Consider the following 25,925-nt stretch of genomic DNA (forward strand, 5'->3'; position numbering starts at 1 on the left):
AAATTTTAGTAGCCATATTAGTCCAGTGATGCAGATGCAAATCATAAAATGTTGCAGTATCTTGTAACACCTTTTTTATTGGACTAACAGCATTTTGTAGAGACAATCTTTCGGGATTCCTCCCTTTATCAAGTCCAAAGCAAATCTATGCATGTCTATATTCATGTGTCCCTGTCCCCAATGGGGCTCACTATCTAATTTCTGTATGTCAGATATACATGCAATAACCTAGCATATTTGAGGAAATATTGGGGTACCTAGAGAAAACCCACACAGACGTGTATAAAAGGTCTATCTACCATATCATGTCTAGGCCAGTCTGCTACTCACAGCAACCTTTATGTTTTATAGCGTGTACGGCAGCAAAGGCATCATAAATTGTATTTCTTAATTACTTGACTAATGATATTTATTGCAATAAATCATGTAAAATCCAACCATGTCTGGCAATGGTACCTATGGAGTAATATAGATGTTAAAACAACAAGCAGCCTCTATTAAGCACCTTACAATGCAGCAGAATTCCTAAGGAGTACTTGACCAGTAAGCAATAGATGTCATTTTAATGCGTGGATTAAATCTGCGTCAATGTTAAAACTAATTACCTTATGGGGGGAGAGCCAAAAATGACCCAGCATATACTCGGCTACACCCTTTATTTACCTTGTTAATCCAGTATTTCTGTGGCAATAAAGTAAATGTAGACAGCTATAACTCGGCATCTGGAGAGCTGTAGACTGCGGAGAACACTAGTAAGGACCCATGTAATTCTTTTGTATGCTCTACATAAAATACATACATTTTATTTGTAAGAAAACTATTGTGTTTTACGTTGACTGTTCATATGAAGCTGACGTGCAGATGGTAAGATGTGCAGAAACCATGAGCATTCATACAATGACATAGCAACCATTGGAAGTGAATATTTTTTATTATTCAGACATGTATTGAGACACTTTGATCATCACAATAAATCTAGCAGCAATGTTGACCCGCTGTTATAGATTCCCTTGTTACTCCTGGTCTTTCTCTTCACCATGGGTGATAACATAACATAGATTCTTGTAATCCAGGTTACCAGCAACATCTGGGGGAAAGGCGTGAAACATCTGGCTGATCTGGAAAATAAATGTGAAGTAAGGTTACTAGTCAAATCTTAGTAATATCTGGTATTCGTGATTTCTGCAATTACTGTTGTGCAATATAATCCAATGTGGGACACATGTGTGATGTTCGCAAATATTGTTTGTGTTCCCTTGTTCAAAGAAGTATCACTTTGGCACCAGTTTTATTGTCCAAACAATCAAAGTTTACTGTCTCCTCTGCTAGAAGAATTCTAATCATCAGTGTCCTGCATCTCTATCAAAGAATACAAAGCAATAAATCATGGATAATACATATGGAGTAGATTTGTTTATATATATACCTAGTCCAAAAACTTTTATATTGATAAAATATTTGTATTGGGCGTAGCTAGGGATTGGTAAAGCATGTACTTTGGGTAGTAAGTCCAACAGACCCCAAATTGGGACAAAGTTCACAGAAATTAGAAATATGTGCTCATTTAAAACTTAACATTTATTTGGTATGTAATAATAAAACAAGTGTCCTCAAACAAATACACAAACTAGATATACAAAAGCAGCACCCAAAAAGGTGCCATGGACAAAATAACCCCAAAGCCAGGGGCTATACAGAGAGCAAGCCAAATATTGCCCCTTAAAAATGTAATTGCAATGCAGCCTGTAAAGGATTTTAAAAAAGTTGTCCTTTGTATTAGTATATTATCAATACCTAGATACCAAAACAGTCCCGACGCGTTTCCCCCCTGTTTACAGATAATATAAACATGAAAGGAGATCATCAGGGGAGAGAAAGCAGGAGAACACAGGCTCAGTAAAAAGATATGGCAAGTAATAAGTCATAGATGGTTTGCCAAAATAATGATAGATCGGTCCAATAATGAACCACTCACTCAAATGCCCTGGATACCATCATACTGGTTATGGGGGGGGGTTCCAAGATAGCCGACCTCCATCCTCTCTGAGCGGCCAGGGCCAACTTGCCCACTATCCACTGCTTGTTGGCATGGCTTCAGCCACATAAAGCAAGCAGTGTAAGAACCTAATTATATATTTCTTCTTCTAAACTTGTAAAGTTGCACCGCCATGCTGGAACACACTTTCTGGACGATCAGATGCTGGATTTATGGAATATTACAGCAATATGCTTTGGCTTGTCTGCCTTTTCTGTTTTTACAGACAACCAAATGGCATTTAAAGGGGTATTCCAGGCAAAAACTTTTTTATATATATATATATCAACTGGCTCCGGAAAGTTAAACAGATTTGTAAATTACTTCTATTAAAAAATCTTAATCCTTCCAATAGTTATTAGCTTCTGAAGTTTTCTGTCTAACTGCTCAATGATGATGTCACGTCCCGGGAGCTGTGCATGATGGGAGAATATCCCCATAGGAGCTGGACAGCTCCCGGGATGTGAGTCATCAGAAAGCAGTTAGACAGAAAACAGCAACTCAACTTCAGAAGCTAATAACTATTGGAAGCATTAAGATTTTTTAATAGAAGTAATTTACAAATCTGTTTAACTTTCCGGAGCCAGTTGATAGATAAAAAAAGTTTTGGCCTGGAATACCCCTTTAACTTGCTGGCAATTGTAAAGTCTCACAGGAGGACTATAGAAAACATGAGACAAAATCATTTTGGCAGCAGTTTACTCTTTAATATTCTATGCAAGATAAAAAATAATGCCCAGCATTTTCTTTACATACCAATTACTATTCTATATGGTTAATGGATATAGGCCACACAAACCATGTTCATAGATCAATATGTCATGTTAACACTGATAATGCCCACACATTGTGCCTCTAGGATCTTAAGATGATAGTAGACTTTATGGATTACTACATGGACAGTGTTAAGTTCCTCACAGTCTGGAACAGTATAACACAATAATATACAGACCAAAAAGGGACCCAAAGATCACCGGATTAGTTCCCAAGAGCTTCTTGATACACAGGTTTTTCTATATCCAATGTACAGTGACCCCCCGACCTACGATGGCCCCGACATGCGACCATTTCAACATACGATGACCTCTCAGAGGCCATCGCATGTTGAAGGCAGCATCAACATACAATGCTTTTGTATGACGGGCCATCGCATAAACGGCTTTCCGGCAGCGCAGACTGCTTCAGCTGCCACTGGATAGCCGTTTACGGTGCCCCGTGTGGTTCGCTGACGATCACTTACCTGTCCTCGGGGCTCCGGCGCGTCCTCTTCGAGATCCCCTGCATTGTCTGCGCTCTCCATTGTCATCATCACGACGCTGTGCACGCCATCCCCTCATCCAATAGGAGCGGCGTGCGTAGTGACGTGATGGCGGCAACGTGAGAGCGAGGATGCTGGGGAAGCAGAGGCCTTGCCGGAGCGTTGGGAACACCCTGGGGATGCAGCGACAGCGATGGAAGGCAACATCCAGGGCTGCCGTGACGAGCGGTGACGGTCTAGAGCGGCGGGGACACGAGAGTATAACCTCCAATACCAGTGGTCTTCAACCTGCAGACCTCCAGATGTTGCAAAACTACAACTCCCAGCATGCCCGGACAGCCGTTGGCTGTCCGGGCATGCTGGGTGTTGTAGTTTTGCAACATCTGGAGGTCCGCAGGTTGTAGACCACTGTCCTATACTTTACATTGCACGGATCCCTCAACATACGATGGTTTCAGCAAACGATGGTTCATTTGGAACGGATTACCATCGTATGTTGAGGGACCACTGTATACTATACTTCTGTGAGGTTGTTGACCAAAATGTGAGGAACTTGTTGGATGGTTAAATGTCCTTGTGAATACATAAACTAAGCTTTATTTCAGGGTATTGGTAAAAATGTATACAAGACTAGTGATGAGCGGCATAGGCCATATTCAAATTTGCGATATTTCGCGAATATATGGACGAATATTCGTCATATATTCGCGAAATTTGCATATTCGTTATATTCATTTTTTCCGCATATGCGAAAATATATTCGCATATTCGCGAATATTGAGCCCTCCCTTCTTTAATGGTATAGGGAACTGTGACTAGTGCATTAACTCTGTGATTTTTCGCCCATTGAAACCAATAAGCCCATTGTGGTCTATGGGGATCTCCTGTCATGTATAACAGTAAGATAAGCAGGACCGTCTTGGCAGCACAGTGGATGGGAGACCACCACGGGTTCGAGTCCCGGGGTGGGACAGAGTTTTACAGTGTTGTGGTTTAACTTTACTTTCCTGGAAACGCTGCTGAGTTGCCTATAGCAACCAATCAGATTGCTTCTTTCATTTTTCCCAAGGCCTCTGCAAAATGAAAGAAGCGATCTGATTGGTTTCTATGGGCAACTCAGAAACTTTTCCTCTGGACAGGTTTTGATTAATCTCCCTCTATGGGGGAGATTCATCAAAACCAGTGTAGAGGAAGAGTTGTGCAGTTGGCCATAGCAACCAATCAGATTGCTTCCTTCATGTTTGAAAAGGCCTCTGAAAAATGGAGGAAGCAATCTGGTTGGTTGCTATGGGCAACTCAGCAGCTTTTCCAGGAAAGTAAAGTTAAACCACAACACTGTAAAACTCTGTCCCACCCCGGGACTCGAACCCGTGGTGGTCTCCCATCCACTGTGCTGATGAGATGGTCCTGCTCAGCTTACCGTTTTACGTGCTGTGAGATCCCCATAGACCACAATGGGCCTAATGTTTTCAACGGGCAAAAAATCACAGAGTTAATGCACTAGTCACAGTTCCCTATACCATTAAATAAGGGAGGACTCAATATTCGCGAATATGCGCACGAATATTCGTAATTATGAATATATAGTGCTATATTCGCAACATTCGCGAATTCGCGAATATGCGATATTTGCGAATAAAATTCGAATTGCGAATATTCGCAAGCAACACTATACAAGACCCAATGACAATTAAATTCTACTACCAGACAAACATACAATTTTGGAAAATGTCAAAATAAAACATGATCTTCCGTTGTGGATGAGATATGGCATGCAATCTATCGTGTCTGTAGTGCAAAGTAAATATTTACGGTATACTTAGCCGTCAGCTTCAGAAGCCAAAAACAATCAGAAGAAGTATGCAAATGTTAAAACAAAATACACAATTAATGCATTCATTCATTCCAATACTCTGTCTCCTCTTGAATACATTAAAGGGGGTTTCCCATGTAACAAAGTTTTGTTAGAAGAGAGTAACGCTCTTTTTAGTGGCTCTTTGTCTGGAGAAATTCAAATAGGCATGAATGACGTAACCCCTTTAATAAACTCAGAATGCCTCCATAGGCTATTTTCTAAAAAAAAGACAACTCCTCTAATGGTGGGCACTGATTTAGACACAAAAACTTTATTAGAATGTTTTGAATATGTCATTGTTGCTTTTAAAGGGGTACTCCCGTGGAAAACGTATTTTTTTTTATTTTTTTAAATCAACTGGTGCCAGAAAGTTAAACAGATTAGTAAATAACTTCTATTAAACAATCTTAATCTTTCCAGTACTTATTAGCTGCTGAACACTACAGAGGAAATGGTTTTCTTTTTGGAACACAGAGTTTCTGCTGACATCATGACCACAGTGCTCTTTGCTGACATCTCTGTCCAGTTTAAGAACTGTCCAGAGTAGGAGAAAATCCCCATAGAAAACATATGCTGCTCTGGACAGTTCCTAAAATGGACAGAGATGTCAGCAGAGAACACTGTGGTCATGATGTCAACAGAGAGCTCTGTGTTCCAAAAAGAAAACCATTTCCTCTGTAGTATTCAGGCCCTAAAAAGTACTGGAAGGATTAAGATTTTTTAATAGAAGTAATTTACAAATCTGTTTAACTTTCTGGCACCAGTTGATTTAAAAAAAAAAAAAAAAAATCCACGGGAGTATCCCTTTAATATCACAGGCTATGTTCACATCAGGATAACGGAGCTCCATTCAGGCGTTCCATTACAGATGCTGATAATGAAGCTAGACGGAGTGTGTCATAGTGGACACCAACGGTCCCATTGACTTAAAACAGGGTCTGTAGGGTTTCTGTTTAGAGGGGTTACTCCGGAGCTAAACATCTTATCCCCTATCAAAAGGATAGGAGAGAAGATGTTAGATCGCGAGGATTCCGCCGCTGGGTACTCCCGCGATCTCTCCTGCAGCATCCCCGTTTTTCAGCTGCACAGAGCGATGATTGCTCTGTGGCTGATGACGGGCGGTGCAGGGGACAGAGTATCGTTACTCTGTCCTCTGGATTCCTGCAATCTAACATCTTATCCCCTATCCTTTTGATAGGGGATAATATGTTGAGCACCAGAGTACCCCTCCCTTTAATGTCTATTATATTGCAGGATTTTAGTGGAGAAAAAGACATGACCGGCGGGATTTTTTTCTCAGTTAAAGTCCCATCATTCATTATAATGGAATCAGTGAATGAAACTCCTAACAGAGCTGCTAACACTCCAGTGAATAAGGCCTTACAGCAGTTGCTTAATAATAATATGGTAAATGATCTTAGAAACAGTTATTTTTCTACTTGGTGAAAAGAAGTACTGGACCCTTACATGTCAAAGTTTATAAATTCTGTGTAAGGTAAAAGTCCAAAAAACATGTGGTTTTGTATGGTGACATCTTAATATTCTAAGGTTGTGTTTTACATATAAAAAGTTTGATACAGAATGTGAATCCGATATGCATGGCTTCACAATATTTGCTTCATGACTGCAGAACTAGTCTATATCTAGCCATAAATCCATTAATAAAATATGGCAGATCAAGAGAAGGATCTTACCTCTTCCTGGCTGAATCTATCCGCTTGAGTTGTGAGCATTTCTCTGATACTAGTACATAAAAAGAAGACAAATTAGATATTACCGAAGATCTGAAAAGCTGTGACATTTCACTACAGCCCGAAACATTGAAGCTTTATAGGCTTTAAATCACAGGTGTTTCATTGATACTGTGGGTGCCCAATCCTTTTTTTGTCTAAGAGAAAAGAATAGTATTGTAATGAGAAAGTTATCAGCTGAGAAATTGAAAGGACTAGTTCACCCCTCTGCTCTTGTTTCACTAGTGTTAACTAGTGTTTTGGGTATTTGGTACTCTGTTTTGTACTATGTTTTCTCTGTGTTACTAGGTTATACAACTCCTGGCCTACTATGATTCGACACTTGATTTGTTCTGTCATATCCCATTCATGTTCCCGGCTTAACCTCTAGGTTTGTAGACTTGCTACTAATTCTTTTTCCAGTTCTCCATCTCAGTAAATACCAGTTTGTGTGACTACTCCAAGGGTTACAACCTGTGAATCAAACCAGGAAAGTTCATACCAGCTGAAGGTAAATAATGATGTATTTTACTCTTTGAGTGTTTCCTATGGTCTACAGAGACCACTTAGCTGTTTCCTTACCAATATCATAGATATGAAGAAAAAGACCTCCTTGTCCAGGCACTCAAAGTCCCCAAAAAATAGCAGGAAGCATGGAAGTAGGAAGACAACTAGACATTTATTCTATACAACAATGCCGCGTTTAGGGGTCAGCACTCTTCATCCGATTAGGCTAGCTATGTTAATCTGAGGAAGGGTTGCTGACCTGGAAACACATCATTAGAGAATAGAATAAAAGTTTATATTCCATAGTAGGCAATAAAAGAATGCAGCACTCACCAGGTCATTCGGTGTCAGCAAGTTTCTTTATTTCATGTAAGCTTAATGGCGTTCAGGTATGTGTGGGAGAGCGGTCGGAAACAGACGGGTGGGGGGGAGGATTGGGCGACGGTCCGTATCGCGCAATCAGCGCTTCGTCAGGCCCCTTGAGGGGTCTAACGAAGCGCTGATTGCGCGATACGGACCGTCGTCCACCCCTCTGTTTCCGTCCGCTCTCCCACACATGTCTGAATGCTGTTAAGCTTACATGAAATAAATAAGCTTGCTGACACCGAATGACCTGGTGAGTGCTCCATTCTTTTATTGGCTATTATGGAATATGCATAGGACTGTCTCATGTGAGCACCGGGAAGGTCTTAGAGATAAGAGCATAGTGGATAAGTGGATAGCAAAGTAGCAGTGCCGGGTTTTCCCTGTTGAGCATTGTGAGAATAAAAGTTTAGTTGTCTTCCTACTTCCATGTTTCCTGCAAATTTTGGGAGGACTCCGATTGCTTGGTCAAAAAGGTCTGTTTCTTCGCTTATCCACAGTTCTACTACAAGACAACCAGCAGCTGTTCCTGAGCCTTCTGGCTAGAACAAATCCGCTCCATTAATTATGTTCCCAAAGTAAAAGGGTAATAGGCCTATATTCTGTGCACTCAATGTGAGCAGCTGATTTATAGAACCTGCAAAGCTCCTTTTTAGGAAACCCCTATACTCTAGATAACACACGAGGCGCTGTCCTACGGTCCTTTTTTCTCTTTATAGATTTACCAATATCTTTCTGGTTAATGTTTTACTTTGGGGGAAAATTTGCATTAGTTGTTGTAGATCCTAGCTCATGTCACGGTCATAGTTTGATTCTTTCCAGTTCATTATTGTTACTTTTCACAGTAATATACATTATATGAATTCAATTTTAGTTTCAGGGCTCATTCTGATGTCCGTAATGCAACCAAATTTTAGTGCCTTGCTTACACCTGCAAGTCCCAGCCAAGCCCTGGTTTAATGATGCAACTAACACTATTATGGATCCTTAGGCTGCTCTTAGTCCAGGTCATTTGATCCCCCATTGGGCTCGGACTTGTAACCATCTGAGTCCTAATAGTTATCTTTTTGGCATAGTCAACACTGTAATTTCCACCCTATTTATTCAATTCAGGATATCAAGGAAAAACACAATATAATAATATAATACTTAAAATTAGTATAAAATAAAATCAATGACTGAACACAAATCATGTGGTAAACATTGCATACTTACTAATCTGCTTTTATATGACCTTTAGTATCAGGATCAAAAATCTTGAAAGCATTTAAGATGGTTTCTTCTGGGTCTGTGCCTAAAAAAGACATAATTCATAAAACATCTGTCTCCAGTTCACATCATTTTAATGTGAACCTAGTCAGTTTCATATCTATCACTCTCCCCAGATGTCTTGAGAAATGAGTTATCTCTGCCATTATGCTCTCTTGTCCGTTTTGGTCCAGCCTAAAGAGTCCAAAACCACAAACTACTTAGCACCTTGCAAACTTTAAATTATTGAAAGAATGACAAGGCCTGGGGAAAAGCTGTCAAGTGGCGCTGAGTGAAATGAACTTATTAGACAGCGCCATCATTGATGTCTCACTCAATATTTCCAGCCGCTCTGTTTGTTACTGGAGGGCAATATCATTATTACATTTTCCTAGCTGGACCTTGATTCATGTGTAAAGGGTCATGTTTTCTTAAGATGCCCAATGTTAGAGACCCAATGGCCCTCAAATATAGAGACAGTTACCTGTCAACTTCAGCCATATAGGTATAATGTAACAACGGACCATAATTCTTAATTGCAGATATGTCATATTCATATTACTCTTGGTCATACATTAAAATCAAAGGAAAATTTGAAATATATATTAACAATCACAAACACAGTCAGGTGAAAAACAACTATTACTTTGAGTTTAAAAGCCTGTTTTCATCATTTATAGTTGTTTGCTAAAGAGAATCTGTGATCAGTCCAAAAAATATTTTTTTTTATATTAATATGTTTTTACTTTCTTGCTACACCCCCCTGTTCCTGAGATGTAGGGATTTTCCTCTTAATAGTCAGATGGGAAGGAATTTTATTGCAAAAAGAAGTGTGAATGACGTATCCTTTAAGCCTGATTCATGCCCCCTTAGCCTAAACCTGATTCACAAATCTGTGTCTTTGTTCCACAATAACTGGTCTGCTGGTTATACTAGTCTGTAGACATATAATCCATATCCAGTCCATTCCTAAAAGTATTTGAGAGAGAGTGTTTTTGCAATTTTGGGTTTAGTACACAGTGACTGTGTGCTCCAGCATTGTTGTGTACTGCTGGTACTGTGGCAATTTTTTTTTTCTTTTAGCGTACTGTAGTGCATTTTTCTGCCCTCATAAGTGCAAACCACATACCTACATCTAAGTGGAGTACTATTTGTACCTGTTAATCTGTCAAGGGTCTACATACTGTGAAAGGACAGCCAAAAGTAATCACTGGCTGGTGTTTTACTCCAATATGTTTATTAAGCATACTGTAGCGCATTTTTCTGCCCTCATAAGTGCATACCACATTCCTACATCTAAGTAGTGTACTATTTGGTACCTGTTAATCTGTCAAGGAACTACATACTGTGAAAGGACAGCCAAAAGTAATCACCGGCTGGCTTTTTACTCCAATATGTTTATTAACCCCTCCAGGACGGAGCCCATTTTGGCCTTAAGGACCGGAGCGTTTTTTGCACATCTGACCACTGTCACTTTAAACATTAATAACTCTGGAATGCTTTTAGTTATCATTCTGATTTCGATTTTTTTTTTCATGACATATTCTACTTTAACATAGTGGTAAATTTTTGTCGATACCTGCCTCCTTTCTTGGTGAAAAATCCGTAAATTTGATGAAAAATTTGAAAATTTTGCAATTTTCTAACTTTGAAGCTCTCTGCTTGTAAGGAAAATGGATATTACGAATACATTTTTTTTTGGTTCACATATACAATATGTCTACTTTATGTTTGCATCATAAAATTGATGAGTTTTTACTTTTGGAAGACACGAGAGGGCTTCAAAGTTCAGCAGCAATTTTCCGATTTTTCACAAAATTTTCAAACTCAGTATTTTTCAGGGACCAGTTCAGGTTTGAAGTGGATTTGAAGGGTCTTCATATTAGAAATACCCCATAAATGACCCCATTATAAAAACTACACCCCCCAAAGTATTCAAAATGACATTCAGTCCGCGTTTTAACCCTTTAGGTGTTTCACACGAATAGCAGCAAAGTGAAGGAGAAAATTCACAATCTTCATTTTTTACACTTACATGTTCTTGTAGACCCAATTTTTGAATTTTTACAAGGGGTAAAAGGACAAAATTTTTACTTGTATTTGTAGCCCAATTTCTCTCTAGTAAGCACATACCTCATTTGTCTATGTAAAGTGTTCGGCGGGCGCAGTAGAGGGCTCAGAAGGGAAGGAGCGACAAGGGGATTTTGGAGAGTACGTTTTTCTGAAATGGTTTTTGGGGGGCATGTCACCTTTAGGAAGCCCTTATGGTGCCAGAACAGCAAAAAAAAACCACATGGCATGCCATTTTGGAAACTAGACCCCTCGGGGAATGTAACATGGGATAAAGTGAGCCTTTATACCCCACAGGTGTTTCACAACTTTTGCAAATGTGAAAAAAAAATTTTTTTTTACCTAAAATGCTTGTTTTCCCAAAAATTTTTAATTTTTAAAAAGGGTAATAGCAGAAAATACCCCTAAAAGTTTGAAGCCCAATTTCTTCTGATTCAGAAAACGCCCCATATGGGGGTGAGAAGTGCTCTGCTGGCGCACTACAGGTCTCGGAAGAGAAGGAGTCACATTTGGCTTTTTGAAAGCAAATTTTGCTCTGGGGGCATGCAGCATTTAGGAAGCCCCTATGGTGCCAGGACAGCAAAAAAAAAAACCACATGGCATATCATTTTGGAAACTAGACCCCTCGGGGAACGTAACAAGGGGTTAAGTGAACCTTTATACCCCACAGGTGTTTCATGACTTTTTCATATGTAAAAAAAAAAATTTTTTTTTTTACCTAAAATGCTTGTTTTCCCAAAAATTTTACATTTTTAAAAAGGGTAAAAGCAGAAAATACCCCCCAAAATTTGTAACACAATTTCTCCCGAGTACGGCGATACCCCATATGTGGCCCTAAACTGTTGCCTTGAAATACGACAGGGCTCCAAAGTGAGAGCGCCATGCGCATTTGAGGCCTAAATTAGGGATTGCATAGGGGTGGACATAGGGGAATTCTACGCCAGTGATTCCCAAACAGGGTGCCTCCAGCTGTTGCAAAACTCCCAGCATGCCTGGACAGTCAACGGCTGTCCGACAATACTGGGAGTTGTTTTGCAACAGCTGGAGGCTCCGTTCTGGAAACAGTGGCGTACCAGACGTTTTTCATTTTTATTGGGGAGGGGAGGGGGGCTGTGTAGGGGTATGTGTATATGTAGTGTTTTTTACTTTTTATTTAATTTTTTGTGTTAGTGTAGTGTAGTGTTTTTAGGGTACAGTCGCACGGGCGGGGGTTCACAGTAGTTTCTCGCTGGCAGTTTGAGCTGCAGCAGAAAGTTTGCGGCAGCTCAAACTTGCAGCCAGCTACTTACTGTAATCCTCCGCCCATGTGAGTGTACCCTGTACATTCACATTGGGGGGGGACATCCAGCTGTTGCATAACTACAACTCCCAGCATGCCCGTTGGCTGTCGGTGACTGCTGAGAGTTGTAGTTTTGCAACAACTGTAGGCACACTGGTTATGTATCACTGAGTTTGTGACCTAACTCAGTGTTTCACAACCAGTGTGCCTCCAGCTGTTGCAAAACTACAACTCCCAGCATGTACGGTGCATGGTGGACGGTGACTGCTGAGAGTTGTAGTTTGCAACAGCTGGAGGCACACCGGCCATGAAACACTGAGTTAGGTAAAAAAAAACTCTGAGTTTCACAACCAGTGTGCCTTCAGCTGTTGCAAAACTACAACTCTCAGCAGTCACCGACAGCCAACGGGCATGCTGGGAGTTGTAGTTATGCAACCAGCAGATGCACCACTACAACTCCCAGCATGCACTTTAGCTGTTTGTGCAAGCTGGGAGTTGTAGTTATACAACAGCTGAAGGTACACTTTTCCACAGAAAAAATGTGCCTCCAGCTGTTGCAAAACCATAAGTCCCAGCATGCCCATAAGGGAATGCTGGGAGTTGTGGTGGTCTGCCTCCTGCTGTTGCATAACTACAGCTCCCAGCATGCCCTTTTTGCATGCTGGGAGCTGTTGCTAAGCAACAGCAGGAGGCTGTCACTCACCTCCAACTGCTGCTCCACGATGCCGCCGCACAGGTCAGTCCCTCGCCGCCGCCGTCGCTCCTGGGGCTCCGATCCCAACAGGGACGCCGGGGATCGGGGTCCCCAGCACCGGGGGTCGTCTTCCCGCACCCGCTCACGTCCTCCGGAAGAGGGGCGGAGCGGGTTGCGGGAGTGACACCCGCAGCAGGCGCCCTGATTGGTCGGCCGGTAATCCGGCCGACGAATCAGGGCGATCGTGAGGTGGCACCAGTGCCACCTCACTCCTGCAGACTCTGGCTGTTCGGGGCCGTCTCTGACGGCCCCGATCAGCCAGTAATTCCGGGTCATCGGGTCACTGGAGACCCGATTGACCCGGAATCGCCGCAGATTGCTGGACTGAATTGTCCAGCGATCTGCGGCAATCGCCGACATGGGGGGGCATAATGACCCCCCTGGGCGATATGCCGGGATGCCTGCTGAACGATTTCAGCAGGCATCCGGCTCCGGTCCCCAACCGGCTAGCGGTGGGGGCCGGAATTCCCACGGGCGTATGGATACGCCCTCGGTCCTTAAGGACTCGGGATGCAGGGCGTATCCATACGCCCTATGTCCTGAAGAGGTTAAGCGCACTGTGGCACATTTTTCTGCCCTCATGAGTGCATACCACATACCTACATCTAAGTAGTGTACTATTTTGTACCTGTTAATCTGTCAAGGGCCTAGATACTGTGAAAGTCCAGGCAAAAGTACTCACCGGCTGGTGTTTTTACTCAGATACTTTAAGTGTACTGTAGCGCATTTTTCTGCCCTCATAAGTCCATACCACATACCTACAACTAAGTAGTGTACTGCTTTGTACCTGTTAATTTGTCAAGGGCCTAGATACTATAAAATTCCATGCAAAAGTACTCACCGGCTGGTGTTTTACTCCAATACGTTTATTAAGTGTACTGTAGTGCATTTTTTTGCCCTCATAAGTTCATACCACATACCTACATCTAAGTAGTGTACTATATTGTATATATTGGACCTGTTAATCTGTCAAGGGCCTAGATACTGAGAAATTCCAGGCATGAGTAATCACTGGCTGGTGTTTTATTGAAATCCGTTTTTGTAAGCGTACTGTACCGAATTTTTCTGCCCTCATAAGTGCATACCACATACGTACATCTAAGTAGTGTACTATTTGTACCTGTTAATCTGTCAAGAGCCTAGATACTGTGAAAGTCCAGGCAAAAGTAATCAATGGCTGGTGTTTTACTCCAATAAATTTTTTAAGCGTATTGTAGTGCTTTTTTCTGCCTTCTTTGTTCCACAACAAATGGTCTGCTGGTCATACTAGACTGTAGACGGTATAATACATACCCAGCAGTCCATTCTTAAAGGAGTAGTCCGGTGCACACTTTTTTCATTGTATCCCGTCCGGGCTGCAAAATAAAAGAAAACACACTTTATCTTACCTGCCAACGAGCCCCCGGAGCTCCGATGCACTCCAGTACAGGTGTTCGGTTCCCGGTCTGTATTCTTCTTACTTCCTGTTAGCCCGGCACGTTACACGGAGCTTCAGCCTATCACTGGCCGCAGCGATGTCCCGCCTCGGCCAGTGATAAGCTGAAGCTCCGTGTGACGTGCCGGGCTAACAGGAAGTAAGAAGAATACAGCCCGGGGACCGAACACCTGTACCGGAGCTCCGGGGGCTCGTTGGCAGGTAAGATAAAGTGTGTTTTCTTTTATTTTGCAGCCCGGACGGGATAAAATGAAAAAAGTGTGTACCGGAGTACTACTTTAATAGTCTGTGAGAGAGTGCAGTTTTGGGCTTATTACACAGCGACTGTGTGCTGCAGCACTTTTGTGTACTGCTGGTGTTGTGCGAAAACAAGTATATTTTTTTCCCCTTTGTTGTGGAACACCAAACCCCCCAAACTTTTTCAAAGGACATGTTTTTTTAAACTAACTATTTCATTTTTTAATCCCTGCTCAACAGATGATAAGGGTGCTGACTTCATTTTTCACTTAAGAGCTGAAAAGTGTCAATTCAGTTTTCTAATACAAGACAGCAAACACATAATTATTTAAATCACAAAATCTTTCAAATATAAATAACAATTACAAAACAACACAATCATATATTGTGACTCCTAACAAACAAATATATAAAATAGAAAAGAAAAAAGCAATGTGCAGCTCACTCACTTATTATACCAAAATAAGTACAATATAAATTTATGAAAAAAGAAAAAGATATAGAACCATCTCCTCAAGACTAATACCAGATAAACTGATACATGATGAATAAAAATTAATAAATTGAAATAGAGAACCGTGCTTCAAATTGATGATAATGACAAAGAATAAATTTATTAAGATAAACACAATATAAAAATATATATATATAAAAAGCCTCGTTACACAGGGCCCTTGTGGGGAGGAAAGTAGTAAATAAAATATAATGAACAATAATACCGCTCTATAAGGATATCAGGAAATTCATTAATCCGGCACCTTTTAGTCCGGACATTATCACAGTCCGCAATTATAATGCATGTAAATGGATGTAAATTCAATGTTCCATATGTGGGTAACCATATCAGAAATATCTATTTACCAGCTGATGATATACAAAGTGTCAGAGTAGTCCAAGTTCCATTGATGTCCGAGGCTCCGTATGCTGTATTGAGCGCTGGTGTGTGTTCCTGTGGCTGGTCTGCCTGCCACAGACCGAGTGGAAAGCCGCCGTTCACAGATATGAAGAATACAGCTGATGGAGGATAAATGCTGATATATACTTCTGTGGCTGGTCTGTCTGCCGCAGACCAAGTGGGAAGCCGCTCATAACAGAAGGAGACATGGATGATACAGCCTCGTGGGGAATCTCGGCGTCTGACATCAGCCAGGTGATAGGGCTGGTGGAGATGGAAGAGCCGATAAAGGTAAATGGAACCATGCGGCTGGATTAAAAGTCGGTGTCGGTTTTAGCGGTAATGTAGAATAAAGTCCCAAATAGATGCGTATTTAATTCTAGACACGTTTCAGGGTGCTAAATGAAATGACTCTTTCCTCAGTAGACATATGTATATGTCTACTGAGTCTACTGATATCCTTATAGAGTGGTATAATTGTTCATTATATTTTATGTACTACTTGCCTCCCCACAAGGGCTTTTTATATATATATTTTTATATTGTATTTATTTTAATAAATCATCATCAATTTGAAGCATGGTTCTCTATTTCAGTTTATTAATTTTTATTCATCATGTATCAGTTTATCTGGTATTAGTCTTGAGGTGATGGTTCTATATATTTTTCTTTTTTCATAAATATATAAAATGGTTATAGACACTTTAAGCAAGTGCTATTTATAAAAATAAGTATTTTGCTTATAAAAATGAAATACTGGCGAGACGTTAACTTTAGATAATATAATGCAAAAACATACAAAAAAGTTAGCACAGTTAAAAAATTTGCCAACAAACTAAAAATGTCATTGTCATAAATAGTACCACTGCAAGTAGTCAACCGCAATTTTTTTGCAATTAAAAATTCTGATATTGAATACAGAGATCATTGTCTTGTTTCATCTTTTCATCCTGTTTCATCTTTCATCGTGTTTTCTTCCTTATTGCCAAGAACTCAATGGCCAGCCTGTATTTCCAGTAGAACTATAAGAGTATGGATTTGGCACTGGATTCTGATTTGAAGAAGAGGATGGATCTGCATAATTGTATGGCAAAGAAATTGAATACATCTGTGCTTGAATCTGTCCATTGAACTCAGAGTAAGGCTGGTTTGTATTATAGGAATTTGGCACTGCAAATGCAGATGACTGATTATAAGGATTGGTTGACTGTGTATTGTAGGAAACATGTGGGTATCCTTGAGTTACTCTCCCAGCATTATTGCCATGTTGATGTCAGGGTGATATGCAGGGATGACACAGGTAGTGGATCCTCTATGTCAGTGAGGTGATGGCGTGGGCCGTAGCAGGGGAATGAAATCTAAGGGGTTACTGGTTTTCACCAGAGCCTGCCGCAAGGCGGGATGGACTTGCTGAAGCAGGAAACCCCCAGGTCGTTCCATCCAATAGCGACTCAACCTCACTGACTGCTGAGTCAGGCGCAGTACACAAGGACTAGGCAAAAGGCAAGGTCAGACGTAGCAGAAGGTCCGGGCAGGCAGCAACGGTTCGTAGTCAAGGGCAACGGCAAAGATCTGGATACACAGGCAATGGACACACGGGAACGCTTTCACTGGCACAAGGCAACAAGATCCGGCAAGGACAGGAAGGGGAAGTGGGTTTTTATAATGTGGGAAGTGATTGGTACTGATTGGGCCAGGCACCAATTAATGGTGCACTGGCCCTTTAAATTTCAGAGAGCCGGCGCGCGCGCCCTAGAGAGCGGGGCCGCACATGCCGGGACAGGACAGCAGGAGGACGGGGCAGGTGAGAAGATTGGGATGCGACTTGCGGGCGGGCGCGTCCCGCTACACGGATCGCATCCCCGCCGGTGATAGCAGAACAGCGCTCCCGGTCAGTGGGTCTGACCGGGGAGCTGCATGCTGAAGAACGCCGCAAGCGCTCCGGGGAGGAGCAGGGACCCGGAGCGCTCGGCGTAACAGTTGATACCAGTAATAAATGGAATATTGCCAAGGACTAGAAGAAACAGGGAACTGTGGATACTGACCACCGGCTGTTGGAATTGGCTGACTAACCTCGGATTGAGGTCTGGGGAATGGGAAGGCCAGTCCATAGCATTAATGTCTTCCTTTTGCAGGAACTGCTGTCACACTCCAGCCACATGAGGTCTAGCATTGTCTTGCATTAGGAGGAACCCAGCGCCAACCGCACCAGCATATGGTCTCACAAGGGGTCTGAGGATCTCATCTCGGTACCTAATGGCAGTCAGGCTGCCTCTGGCAAGCACATGGAGGGATGTGCGCCCCCCCCAAAAGAAATGCCACCCCACACCATTACTGACCCACCTCCAAACCAGTCATGCTGGAGGATGTTGCAGGCAGCAGAACATTCTCCATGGCATCTCCAGACTCTGTTACTCTGTTGCTCAGTGTGAACCTGCTTTCATCTGTGAAGAGCACAGGGCGCCAGTGGCAAATTTGCCAATCTTGGTGTTCTCTGGCAAATGCCAAACGTCCTGCACAGTGTTGGGCTATAAGCATAACCCCTACCTGTGGACGTCGGGCCCTCATACCACCCTCATGGAGTCTGTTTCTGACCGTTTGAGTGGACACATGCACATTTGTGGCCTGCTGGAGGTCATTTTGCAGGGCTCTGGCAGTTCTCCTCCTGCTCTTCCATGCACATAGGTGGAGCTATCGGTCCTGCTGCTGGGTTGTTGCCCTCCTACAGCCTCCTCCATGTCTCCGGATGCACTGGCCTGTCTCCTGATAGCGCCTCCATGCTCTGGACACAGCAAACCTTCTTGCCACAGCTTGCATTGATGTGCCATCCTGGATGAGCTGCACTACCTGAGCCACTTGTGTGAGTTGCAGACTCCATCTCATGCTACCACTAGAGTGAAAGCACCGGCAGTATTCAAAAGTGACCAAAGCATAGGAACTGACAAGTGGTCTTTGGTCACCACCTGCAGAACCACTCCTTTATTGGGGTTTTCTTGCTAATTTCCTATAATTTCCACCTGTAGTCTGTTCCATTTGCACAACAGCATGTGAAATTGATTGTCAATAAGTGTTGCTTCCTGAGTGGACAGTGTGATTTCACAGAAATGTGATTGACTTGGAGTTACATTGTGGTGTTTCAATTATCTTCCACTTCTGTAACATTTTTCGACTAACTTTTTTACTGTTTTACAATCATTTATTTTCATTTACATACTAATGAATTTAATGGCTGTTGAAATAACATCAGATTTTTTTCCCTCATTTGTACGCTAATGGATGATTTCCCTTTGACAACATTGGAGCACTTTATTGTAAGAAAACCTGTTGATTGTTAACCATTTATTAACTGTGTTTACTGTGTGTGAACATGGCTTGAGGCTCGGGCTGCACTGCATCTTTTTGTGGCGCTACTGACTGATTCTAACAAATCAGTGACTGCTGCAGTTTACAAGATTGCAGACAGCTCTATGTATTACTTTGGACTGTGTCTTTAATTCAATAGTCAAAATCAATCAGTAGTGCTACAGCCTTAGCTATAGATATATGTTATTTTATTTTATTTTTTATTATCATTTTTGTGGGCTTTTTCATTTATTTCATATATTTCTAGAAACCTAGCAAATCTTTGAAACATCCAAATAACATTATAAATTATACAGATTTAGAACATTTCATCTTAGTCACAGAGGGCACGGCCCCATAATTTAAATGAATTCTTAATAATAATGGTGAATAGAAGGGGTCTATCAGAGCAACGTGCAATCCTATTCTCTAGCACTGGCTACCTGGTAATTTATGGGTAGAGTTGTTACGAAATTTCAATAACCATTGGGAGTAATTATTCTGATTGGTGTCAGATTTTGACTTCTCTTTTGTAGAATTGTTGACATGCTATTCTGCCATTTTAGAACATGTAGACGAGTCAGGTAGAGTAATTTTCTCAAATGACTTGTTATATCGCATAACACAGCATGCATCTATTGTGTTATCAGTGGGTGCCAGGTCTTGTTGATTTGAAGCTCATAAAATAAAAATGATAATTGAAAATTCAGAGTAATAAAGCAGAGGGGGGACAATATAAGGCTATAGTCATGAACATACATAAAGATCAAAAATGCCTTTGCCCACCAGGTGTACAGAAATAATGGCATACAAAATACAGCAAAAGTCTTTATAACGAAGAGGTCCTTATTAAGATCAGATTACTACTATTTACTGTATTTCCTTATTAACCCAAGGAAAACTGTACAATAGCATACTTAGGCTCTTTACGAGTGCCCATCACAATAAAATGAGCTTTTTCATGGCTCAAATTTCGTAACAGAACGCCACATAAACATTATGTGGAAATGGGCTGCCAACAAGTAATGATTTATAGGGTTGCATGACAGTATGTGATCAGCTGACAACCTAATGTTCTGGTGGCTGTACACTTTCAATAATTGTTGGCCAAAAAAACCTTATGACTCTCCGGCCACCCATACACATGAATTTTTAGCACAGCCCTTTTTACCATTGTCATCATCTGTCTGCAGAGTCAAGAGGTCGCCATATACTTTTTGACAGTCAGCCAAACCTATCGAAGTGTATGTGTATGGTGTGTGTAGGTGTATGTGCACCTTTATGTATTGTATTACAGGTCCATAATATGGTCCCTACAGCCATATCTAAACTCTGTGTGCCACCTCAAAAGGTGTTTTCATGCCATGTGTCAATGGCACTCAGAAGCTTAAAGAGGACCTGTTGTCTGTTTAAAAAAACATCTGTTATCATGGACCATTTGGAGCTGCTGCTCTATGGATTAGGCAATTCATAGATATGGATGCTTATTCCCTAAATATGAATGCCATTAGTTTTGGCCTTAGCATGCTACCAAAGGCCTAGGGACAGTCAGCACTGCTCAGTTCTCTGCGGGGAGAGCAGGGATGACCTCCCCCTTGACTGTCTAGGCCTTCATTATTACAAAAGGGTCAAACAGATAGCTAGGGAATAGAAATGAATTTTTTTTATAATAATAAAAAAAATTAAAAAAAAGGACCTGAATTCACATGGATCTTGTTGGTGTAAGTTTTTGTTAAGATGTTACAGGTCCTCTTTAATTAAAAGCATACATGAGAGATACTGTTCCCATATTTGGATCCAATTTATTCCTGTTTTTACTAATATAACGTTGCATAAAGTTAATAAAATATGTTGGTTGTAGTTCAAGCTATGATGCTGTTTTTTTTTAGGAGGTGGAGGTTATGTTACCTAAAAAGACTTTTATGTTTCAAAATTAAGCCCAAGGATATTTCTTTTGGCTGCTGTACATTGACAAAAGGATTTTAAATGATTTATCACCGACCTCTCAGTTTGGCTGAGGGCTACAGGTAAAAGTATCTGATATAGCTTTCATCTGGAACATTTCACAACCATCAGACATTCCTGGGTCCTTCATATATTGAAAATTGCAACTAGTAAAATATTGGAAAAACTTCTACTGAACATATCCCTGTCCCTGTTTTTTTACAGCATAATTTACTATATAAAGAGCTACTTAATGTTTCGCATACAGATTTGGACAGATCCATCAGAGTGCCAAAGGATCTTTGAGTTGGCCCAGGTTCTTTCAAGGCTTATTTCTTATGGAACTATTTACAAATAACCTATGAGATCTACTGATAATATGTGCTCCGCGGGCCATAAAAACAATAAAGATTACACTGCAATTAAGAACAGACACATAGAGGTTCTGTATGAATGGAGGGTGGACCCTCAGGATTATTCCTTTTGGTAGGCCCTAGGATATCCAGTCTGGTATGGTTTGCATGATCTGTCATGAACTGTCCCTGGTCCTCATCTGGATAGATTATAGGCACTGTTTGTTTTGTTTTGTTTTTTGACACCAACTATTTCATTACTACTATGTTCTTTTGGAAATACTCAAATAAACTATAGACACTTCAAGTTTGGCTGCAAGAGAGAGGAAAAGGGTGGACCCATTGCCGGGCTGTGGATTTATAAGTACTGCATGTTTTGTATTTTTCGTATTTATAGTATAGTGATGGGGAGAAATCAGTAGATAAAAAACTAAATAAAAAATATAATATAAGATATACGATCAGTGCCAAAATTAGCATACCAATAGGGAATGATGATAAACATTTCTGAAATCTGTATACAGCTACAACAAAGCAAACAGAAATCAGCAATAAAAGCACAGAAGGACTGTTATCAGTGGATGCCCTTTTAACCACAGACACTTCATGGGGTACTGCAGTTTTGTAGCAAAGTGCTCTGACTATGCAGCTCTCCACACACTGCTTGTGTCTATATCACTGAATCATGAAACTAGCATCAAAGTTTCATTGTCAATTGAAAAAACTTTTTACACATTTTTTTATTTTATTTAAAAATGTCAAAAGTTTTAATCTAGGTGTTCAGACCCCATTGATCACTAGAACTAGAACTAGCCAGGGCAGGGGCTTGGCTCGCTGGTGTCACCATCTGTACAATTTCTATAGTAAGTCTATGGAGCACTTCTATAGCGTGATGAGAAGACCAATGAACCAGTGTGAGAAATACTCAGCCATGCGACTCTCATGGCTCAGTCTAATAATCTGTGGCGGTCTAAACACCCAGCCCACAACTGATTAAAACTTTTGACATGCCTGTGTGACTGGTCCAAATTTTTTTTTAAATGACATGGACAAATATACAAAGTCTAAGAGAAGAGTCAAGACACAACCACCCCTTGTTTATGCAAGTGACCGACCAGCATGCCACAGCAGGAAAACAATCCAAAAGACTCCAGATGACAATAGTCAGTGGTCAGGTGTTCAAAAGCAGGCTTCAACTTTTATTAGCACCATTAGGTAAACACATGCAACGTTTCGGCAAAGTGCTTGAGAAAGGCACCTAATGGTGCTTATAAAAGTTGAAACCTGCTTTTGAACACCAGACCTCTGACGTTTCTTGCTGTGATCATCTGCAATCTTTTGGACAAATATCTGCCATCAATTAATGCATGAATATTTAGAATTACTGTTCAATGCTAAGAGCAGTAAGTGACCTTTACTTCACTGTCTAACAGTCCATAAATCCACATGGTATCTATTAACAATGACCTTATGCTAAATCCATAATCCTCAAATACCAAATATTTACTTCCATTGTTAGATTTGCCAGAAACATTTCAGGCACATCTGATGCAATATGTTCTGCCCAGTGCATGACCTAAGGGAGCAGTGTCGACTTTTCTTTTTTGGTATTCTTTGAGTCCTAAAAACAAACCTATACTTTATCTTTGTGACCGAAAAATATTGGCCAAGGCTTATTAATCTGTCTGAAACCGAACCTGTCCGGTGTTGCCCATAACAACCAATCACAGCTTAGCTTTCATATCTTAACAAGCTCGGGTAAAATGAAAGCTGAGCAGTGATTGGTTGTTATGGGCCAAAATAGAGAGTTTTGGTTTAAATCAGATTGCTAAATCTGGGCGATTAAGACAATTTGTGTAAGTTTATTTTTCTGCAACTTTTGATACAAACATTGCAGCTGCCTTTATTTCAGTGGAAGGCATGTTTGACTTTTTATGGCAGAGGCAAGCAATTTTGTATGACTTAACCAACACTTTGCTCTAAAAAAAACTAGGGAGAAAAGATGTGTTACCATGACGACAAGCCTCTCACTAGCCAGCCAACACCCTGCTCTGTACTGATGAGGGGCAAAACCCTGAAACAGCTGTCTGAAGATGGGTATGCATTCCTTTTGGAGAGATATATGGCTTGGCACCCATTCCCAGTCGGTTTCCAAGACTCCTAGTTAGAGTAAAACACTGATTTTAAGGGAAAGCCACTAAGAAAAAGTGGTGTGAGAGCTGCTTTGTATATAATTTTTTCCCACATCACATCTGTGATGCCAAGCCATGAAAGTCATTGTACAAAAACACACAAAAGAGCGCTCCGTAGTGCAATGAAAAGATGGTAAGGTTCCGCAATGTAATTATTGGAAGCGCTTACCTAGATGGTTGTGCTGTCAAGCAGGCACAACACTGGTGAGAGTATAAAATATGTATCCAAAATGCAGCCAATCCCATCCACCAGGGAACTGGTGTCCAACAGTACACAAGGAAACCTCCAAACCACTCAGGGACTCGTCCGGCACAAATCAGGAGATGGCAATACCTCTAGTGAGGCAGTATAGGACCCAGTAAGTTACGGTCAATGTCAATTTATTTAAGAACAATGCGTTTCAACGCCAGAGCAGGCATCTTCCTCAGGTTCATATCCATGTTCATATATGAATCTGAGGAAGACGCCTGCTCTGGCATTGAAACGCGTTGTTCTTAAATAAATTGACATTGATCGTAAGTTCCTGGGTCCTATACTGCCTCACTAGCGGTATTGCCATCGCCTGATTTACGCCGGACGAGTCCCTGAGTGGTTTGGAGGTTTCCTTATGAAAGTCATTGTGTAGCCCTAGTATGCACCATAGCCACCTCATAAGGACCTGCACACAAAATATTAATTTAACCTGGTCCTAAACCTAGTCAAGTACAGTAAATCAATCAGAAAACCACCAGACAGGTGCCAGACTATGAGTTTTTTTTATAGTAATAATTTTAGCAGGATTAGACATAGATAAGAACTGAAAGAAATGTGTGAAAATTGGAAGAAGGGCATGCAAAATTAATATTAAAGTATTGAATTTATTGTCCAAAATCTCTCATCCTCCATGTGCCCTCTTTGCTCTACTTTGCCGTAAAAAAAAAATTGATACTCCCCTACAGATCACTTTATCTGCCGTATTATTTGTTATACATATATTCAGCTCTTTGTTTTGTATGATGCTGAGTCAATAAAGCAAATGCATTTTCCTTGGGATTTACTTGTTCAATATCCAAGTGCATCACTTAAGTTTCACTTGAGCAGACTGTCGATAAAGGAAATAAAAATCTCCTGAAATATACTTAAGGGCAGAAAGATGCATTATTGTAGTTTGAAGATTGTGTGCTATCTGCCTTCAAGGGATCACTGAGCGTCTTTCCTTTTCAATCAATATCTCTTTACGCTCAGTTCCCTATTGTCAATCATACTGCCGGTGGCAAACATGAGGCATTTCACAAAGCCTGGGTTCCCACCATTTCGTGCAGTGTTCTACATTTGTTTCTCACTATTTCTCTAGGCTTTGTCTGAAACAATGTCCCATATAACTCATCCGTTATTGATTAGTTGGTAAATAAAGTGGTCCTTTTCAAGTGTATCAAAGTTATTTTCTCCACAAGCTGCAAATGCATTTTTCTAGCACTCAATAGAAAACATCAAGCAGTTAATATTACGTAAATAGACTTTTAAATAGGAGCATTTGGGATAACTTCTAATATTAAGACAGCTCTGCAGCTACTGTCATTCAATGTAAGAAAGACATAAAAATGAGAAGTTAGGCTATTTATGAAATTACTGTTTCCTCCTGAAGATTCCTCCTTAATTTACCTTACTACCAAAGCCAATATGTAAGATGTATTTTTAACTACATAAAAAAATGTCAATGTGGGTACTCTTATTATTCTTCTTCCCACCAGCATTTTACTAGGATTGATTGGATACTTACAAACTCCCTGACAGTAACTAACCTACTGTATGCCTGTCACATTCTCCATGGGTGGTCGGATCACGACATGGTTGTTGCTGTTTATGGTTTTGAGGGCCAGATTAGGACAACAGCTTGATGGTGCATGAATGAGGTGCTTCTTACTAATTCAAGGGTATAACAGCAGATCACTGATGATTTCATCTATTACTTTAGATATAACATTGCCCTCTCCTCTAATCCCTTGTGGGTATGATTGGCCTTCATACAGGGGAACCTTATTTCTCTTGCCTTGGGTAGTAAATAGGATTGACTGCATTTTTAACATGTTCTTAAAGCCCATTTGTAGGTTGGCGTTGGCCCATCCATGCCATCCTCTCTTTATTTGCACAGGGCACTTAAAGATGCCTGCTTTCAGCTTAATTTTCTATTAACCCACAAAACTGAACAAGTTGTCTCGGGGCAACAAGCCAAATACTAGTTGTGAACTAGTTGAATGTCTCCCTAAGGTCCTTGATGGTTCTTGACCTTGAGCTGAGGAAGGCATTTGACAGTGTCTCCTGGACTTATCTCTTTGGTGTTCAACATTGATTTAACATCACTGGCTCCTTTTTTGTCCCACGCTTTGCTCTACTACCCCTCACCAAACCATACAAGACACTAGGCTGGGATGCCCATTATTACCTGCA

General features: G+C 40.9%; 1 protein-coding gene across 7 annotated transcripts in view; it reads right to left on the reverse strand.

Annotated features, from left to right (window-relative positions):
- Positions 1-919: 919 nt before the first annotated feature.
- Positions 920-25,925, reverse strand: part of MYL10 (myosin light chain 10) — a 169,629-nt gene continuing 144,623 nt past the window's right edge. For all 7 annotated transcript variants that reach the window (XM_056558496.1, XM_056558492.1, XM_056558495.1 and 4 more), the window contains 3 exons: positions 8,964-9,042; positions 6,843-6,891; positions 920-1,118 (listed from right to left, as the gene is read on the reverse strand). In XM_056558496.1, coding sequence (XP_056414471.1) covers positions 1,014-1,118; positions 6,843-6,891; positions 8,964-9,042 — 233 coding nt within the window. In that variant the 3' untranslated portion in view covers positions 920-1,013. The remainder of the gene's footprint in view (positions 1,119-6,842; positions 6,892-8,963; positions 9,043-25,925) is intronic.

This window comes from Hyla sarda, chromosome 2, assembly GCF_029499605.1.
Source record: "Hyla sarda isolate aHylSar1 chromosome 2, aHylSar1.hap1, whole genome shotgun sequence".
NCBI classification, from domain to species: Eukaryota; Metazoa; Chordata; class Amphibia; order Anura; family Hylidae; genus Hyla; species Hyla sarda.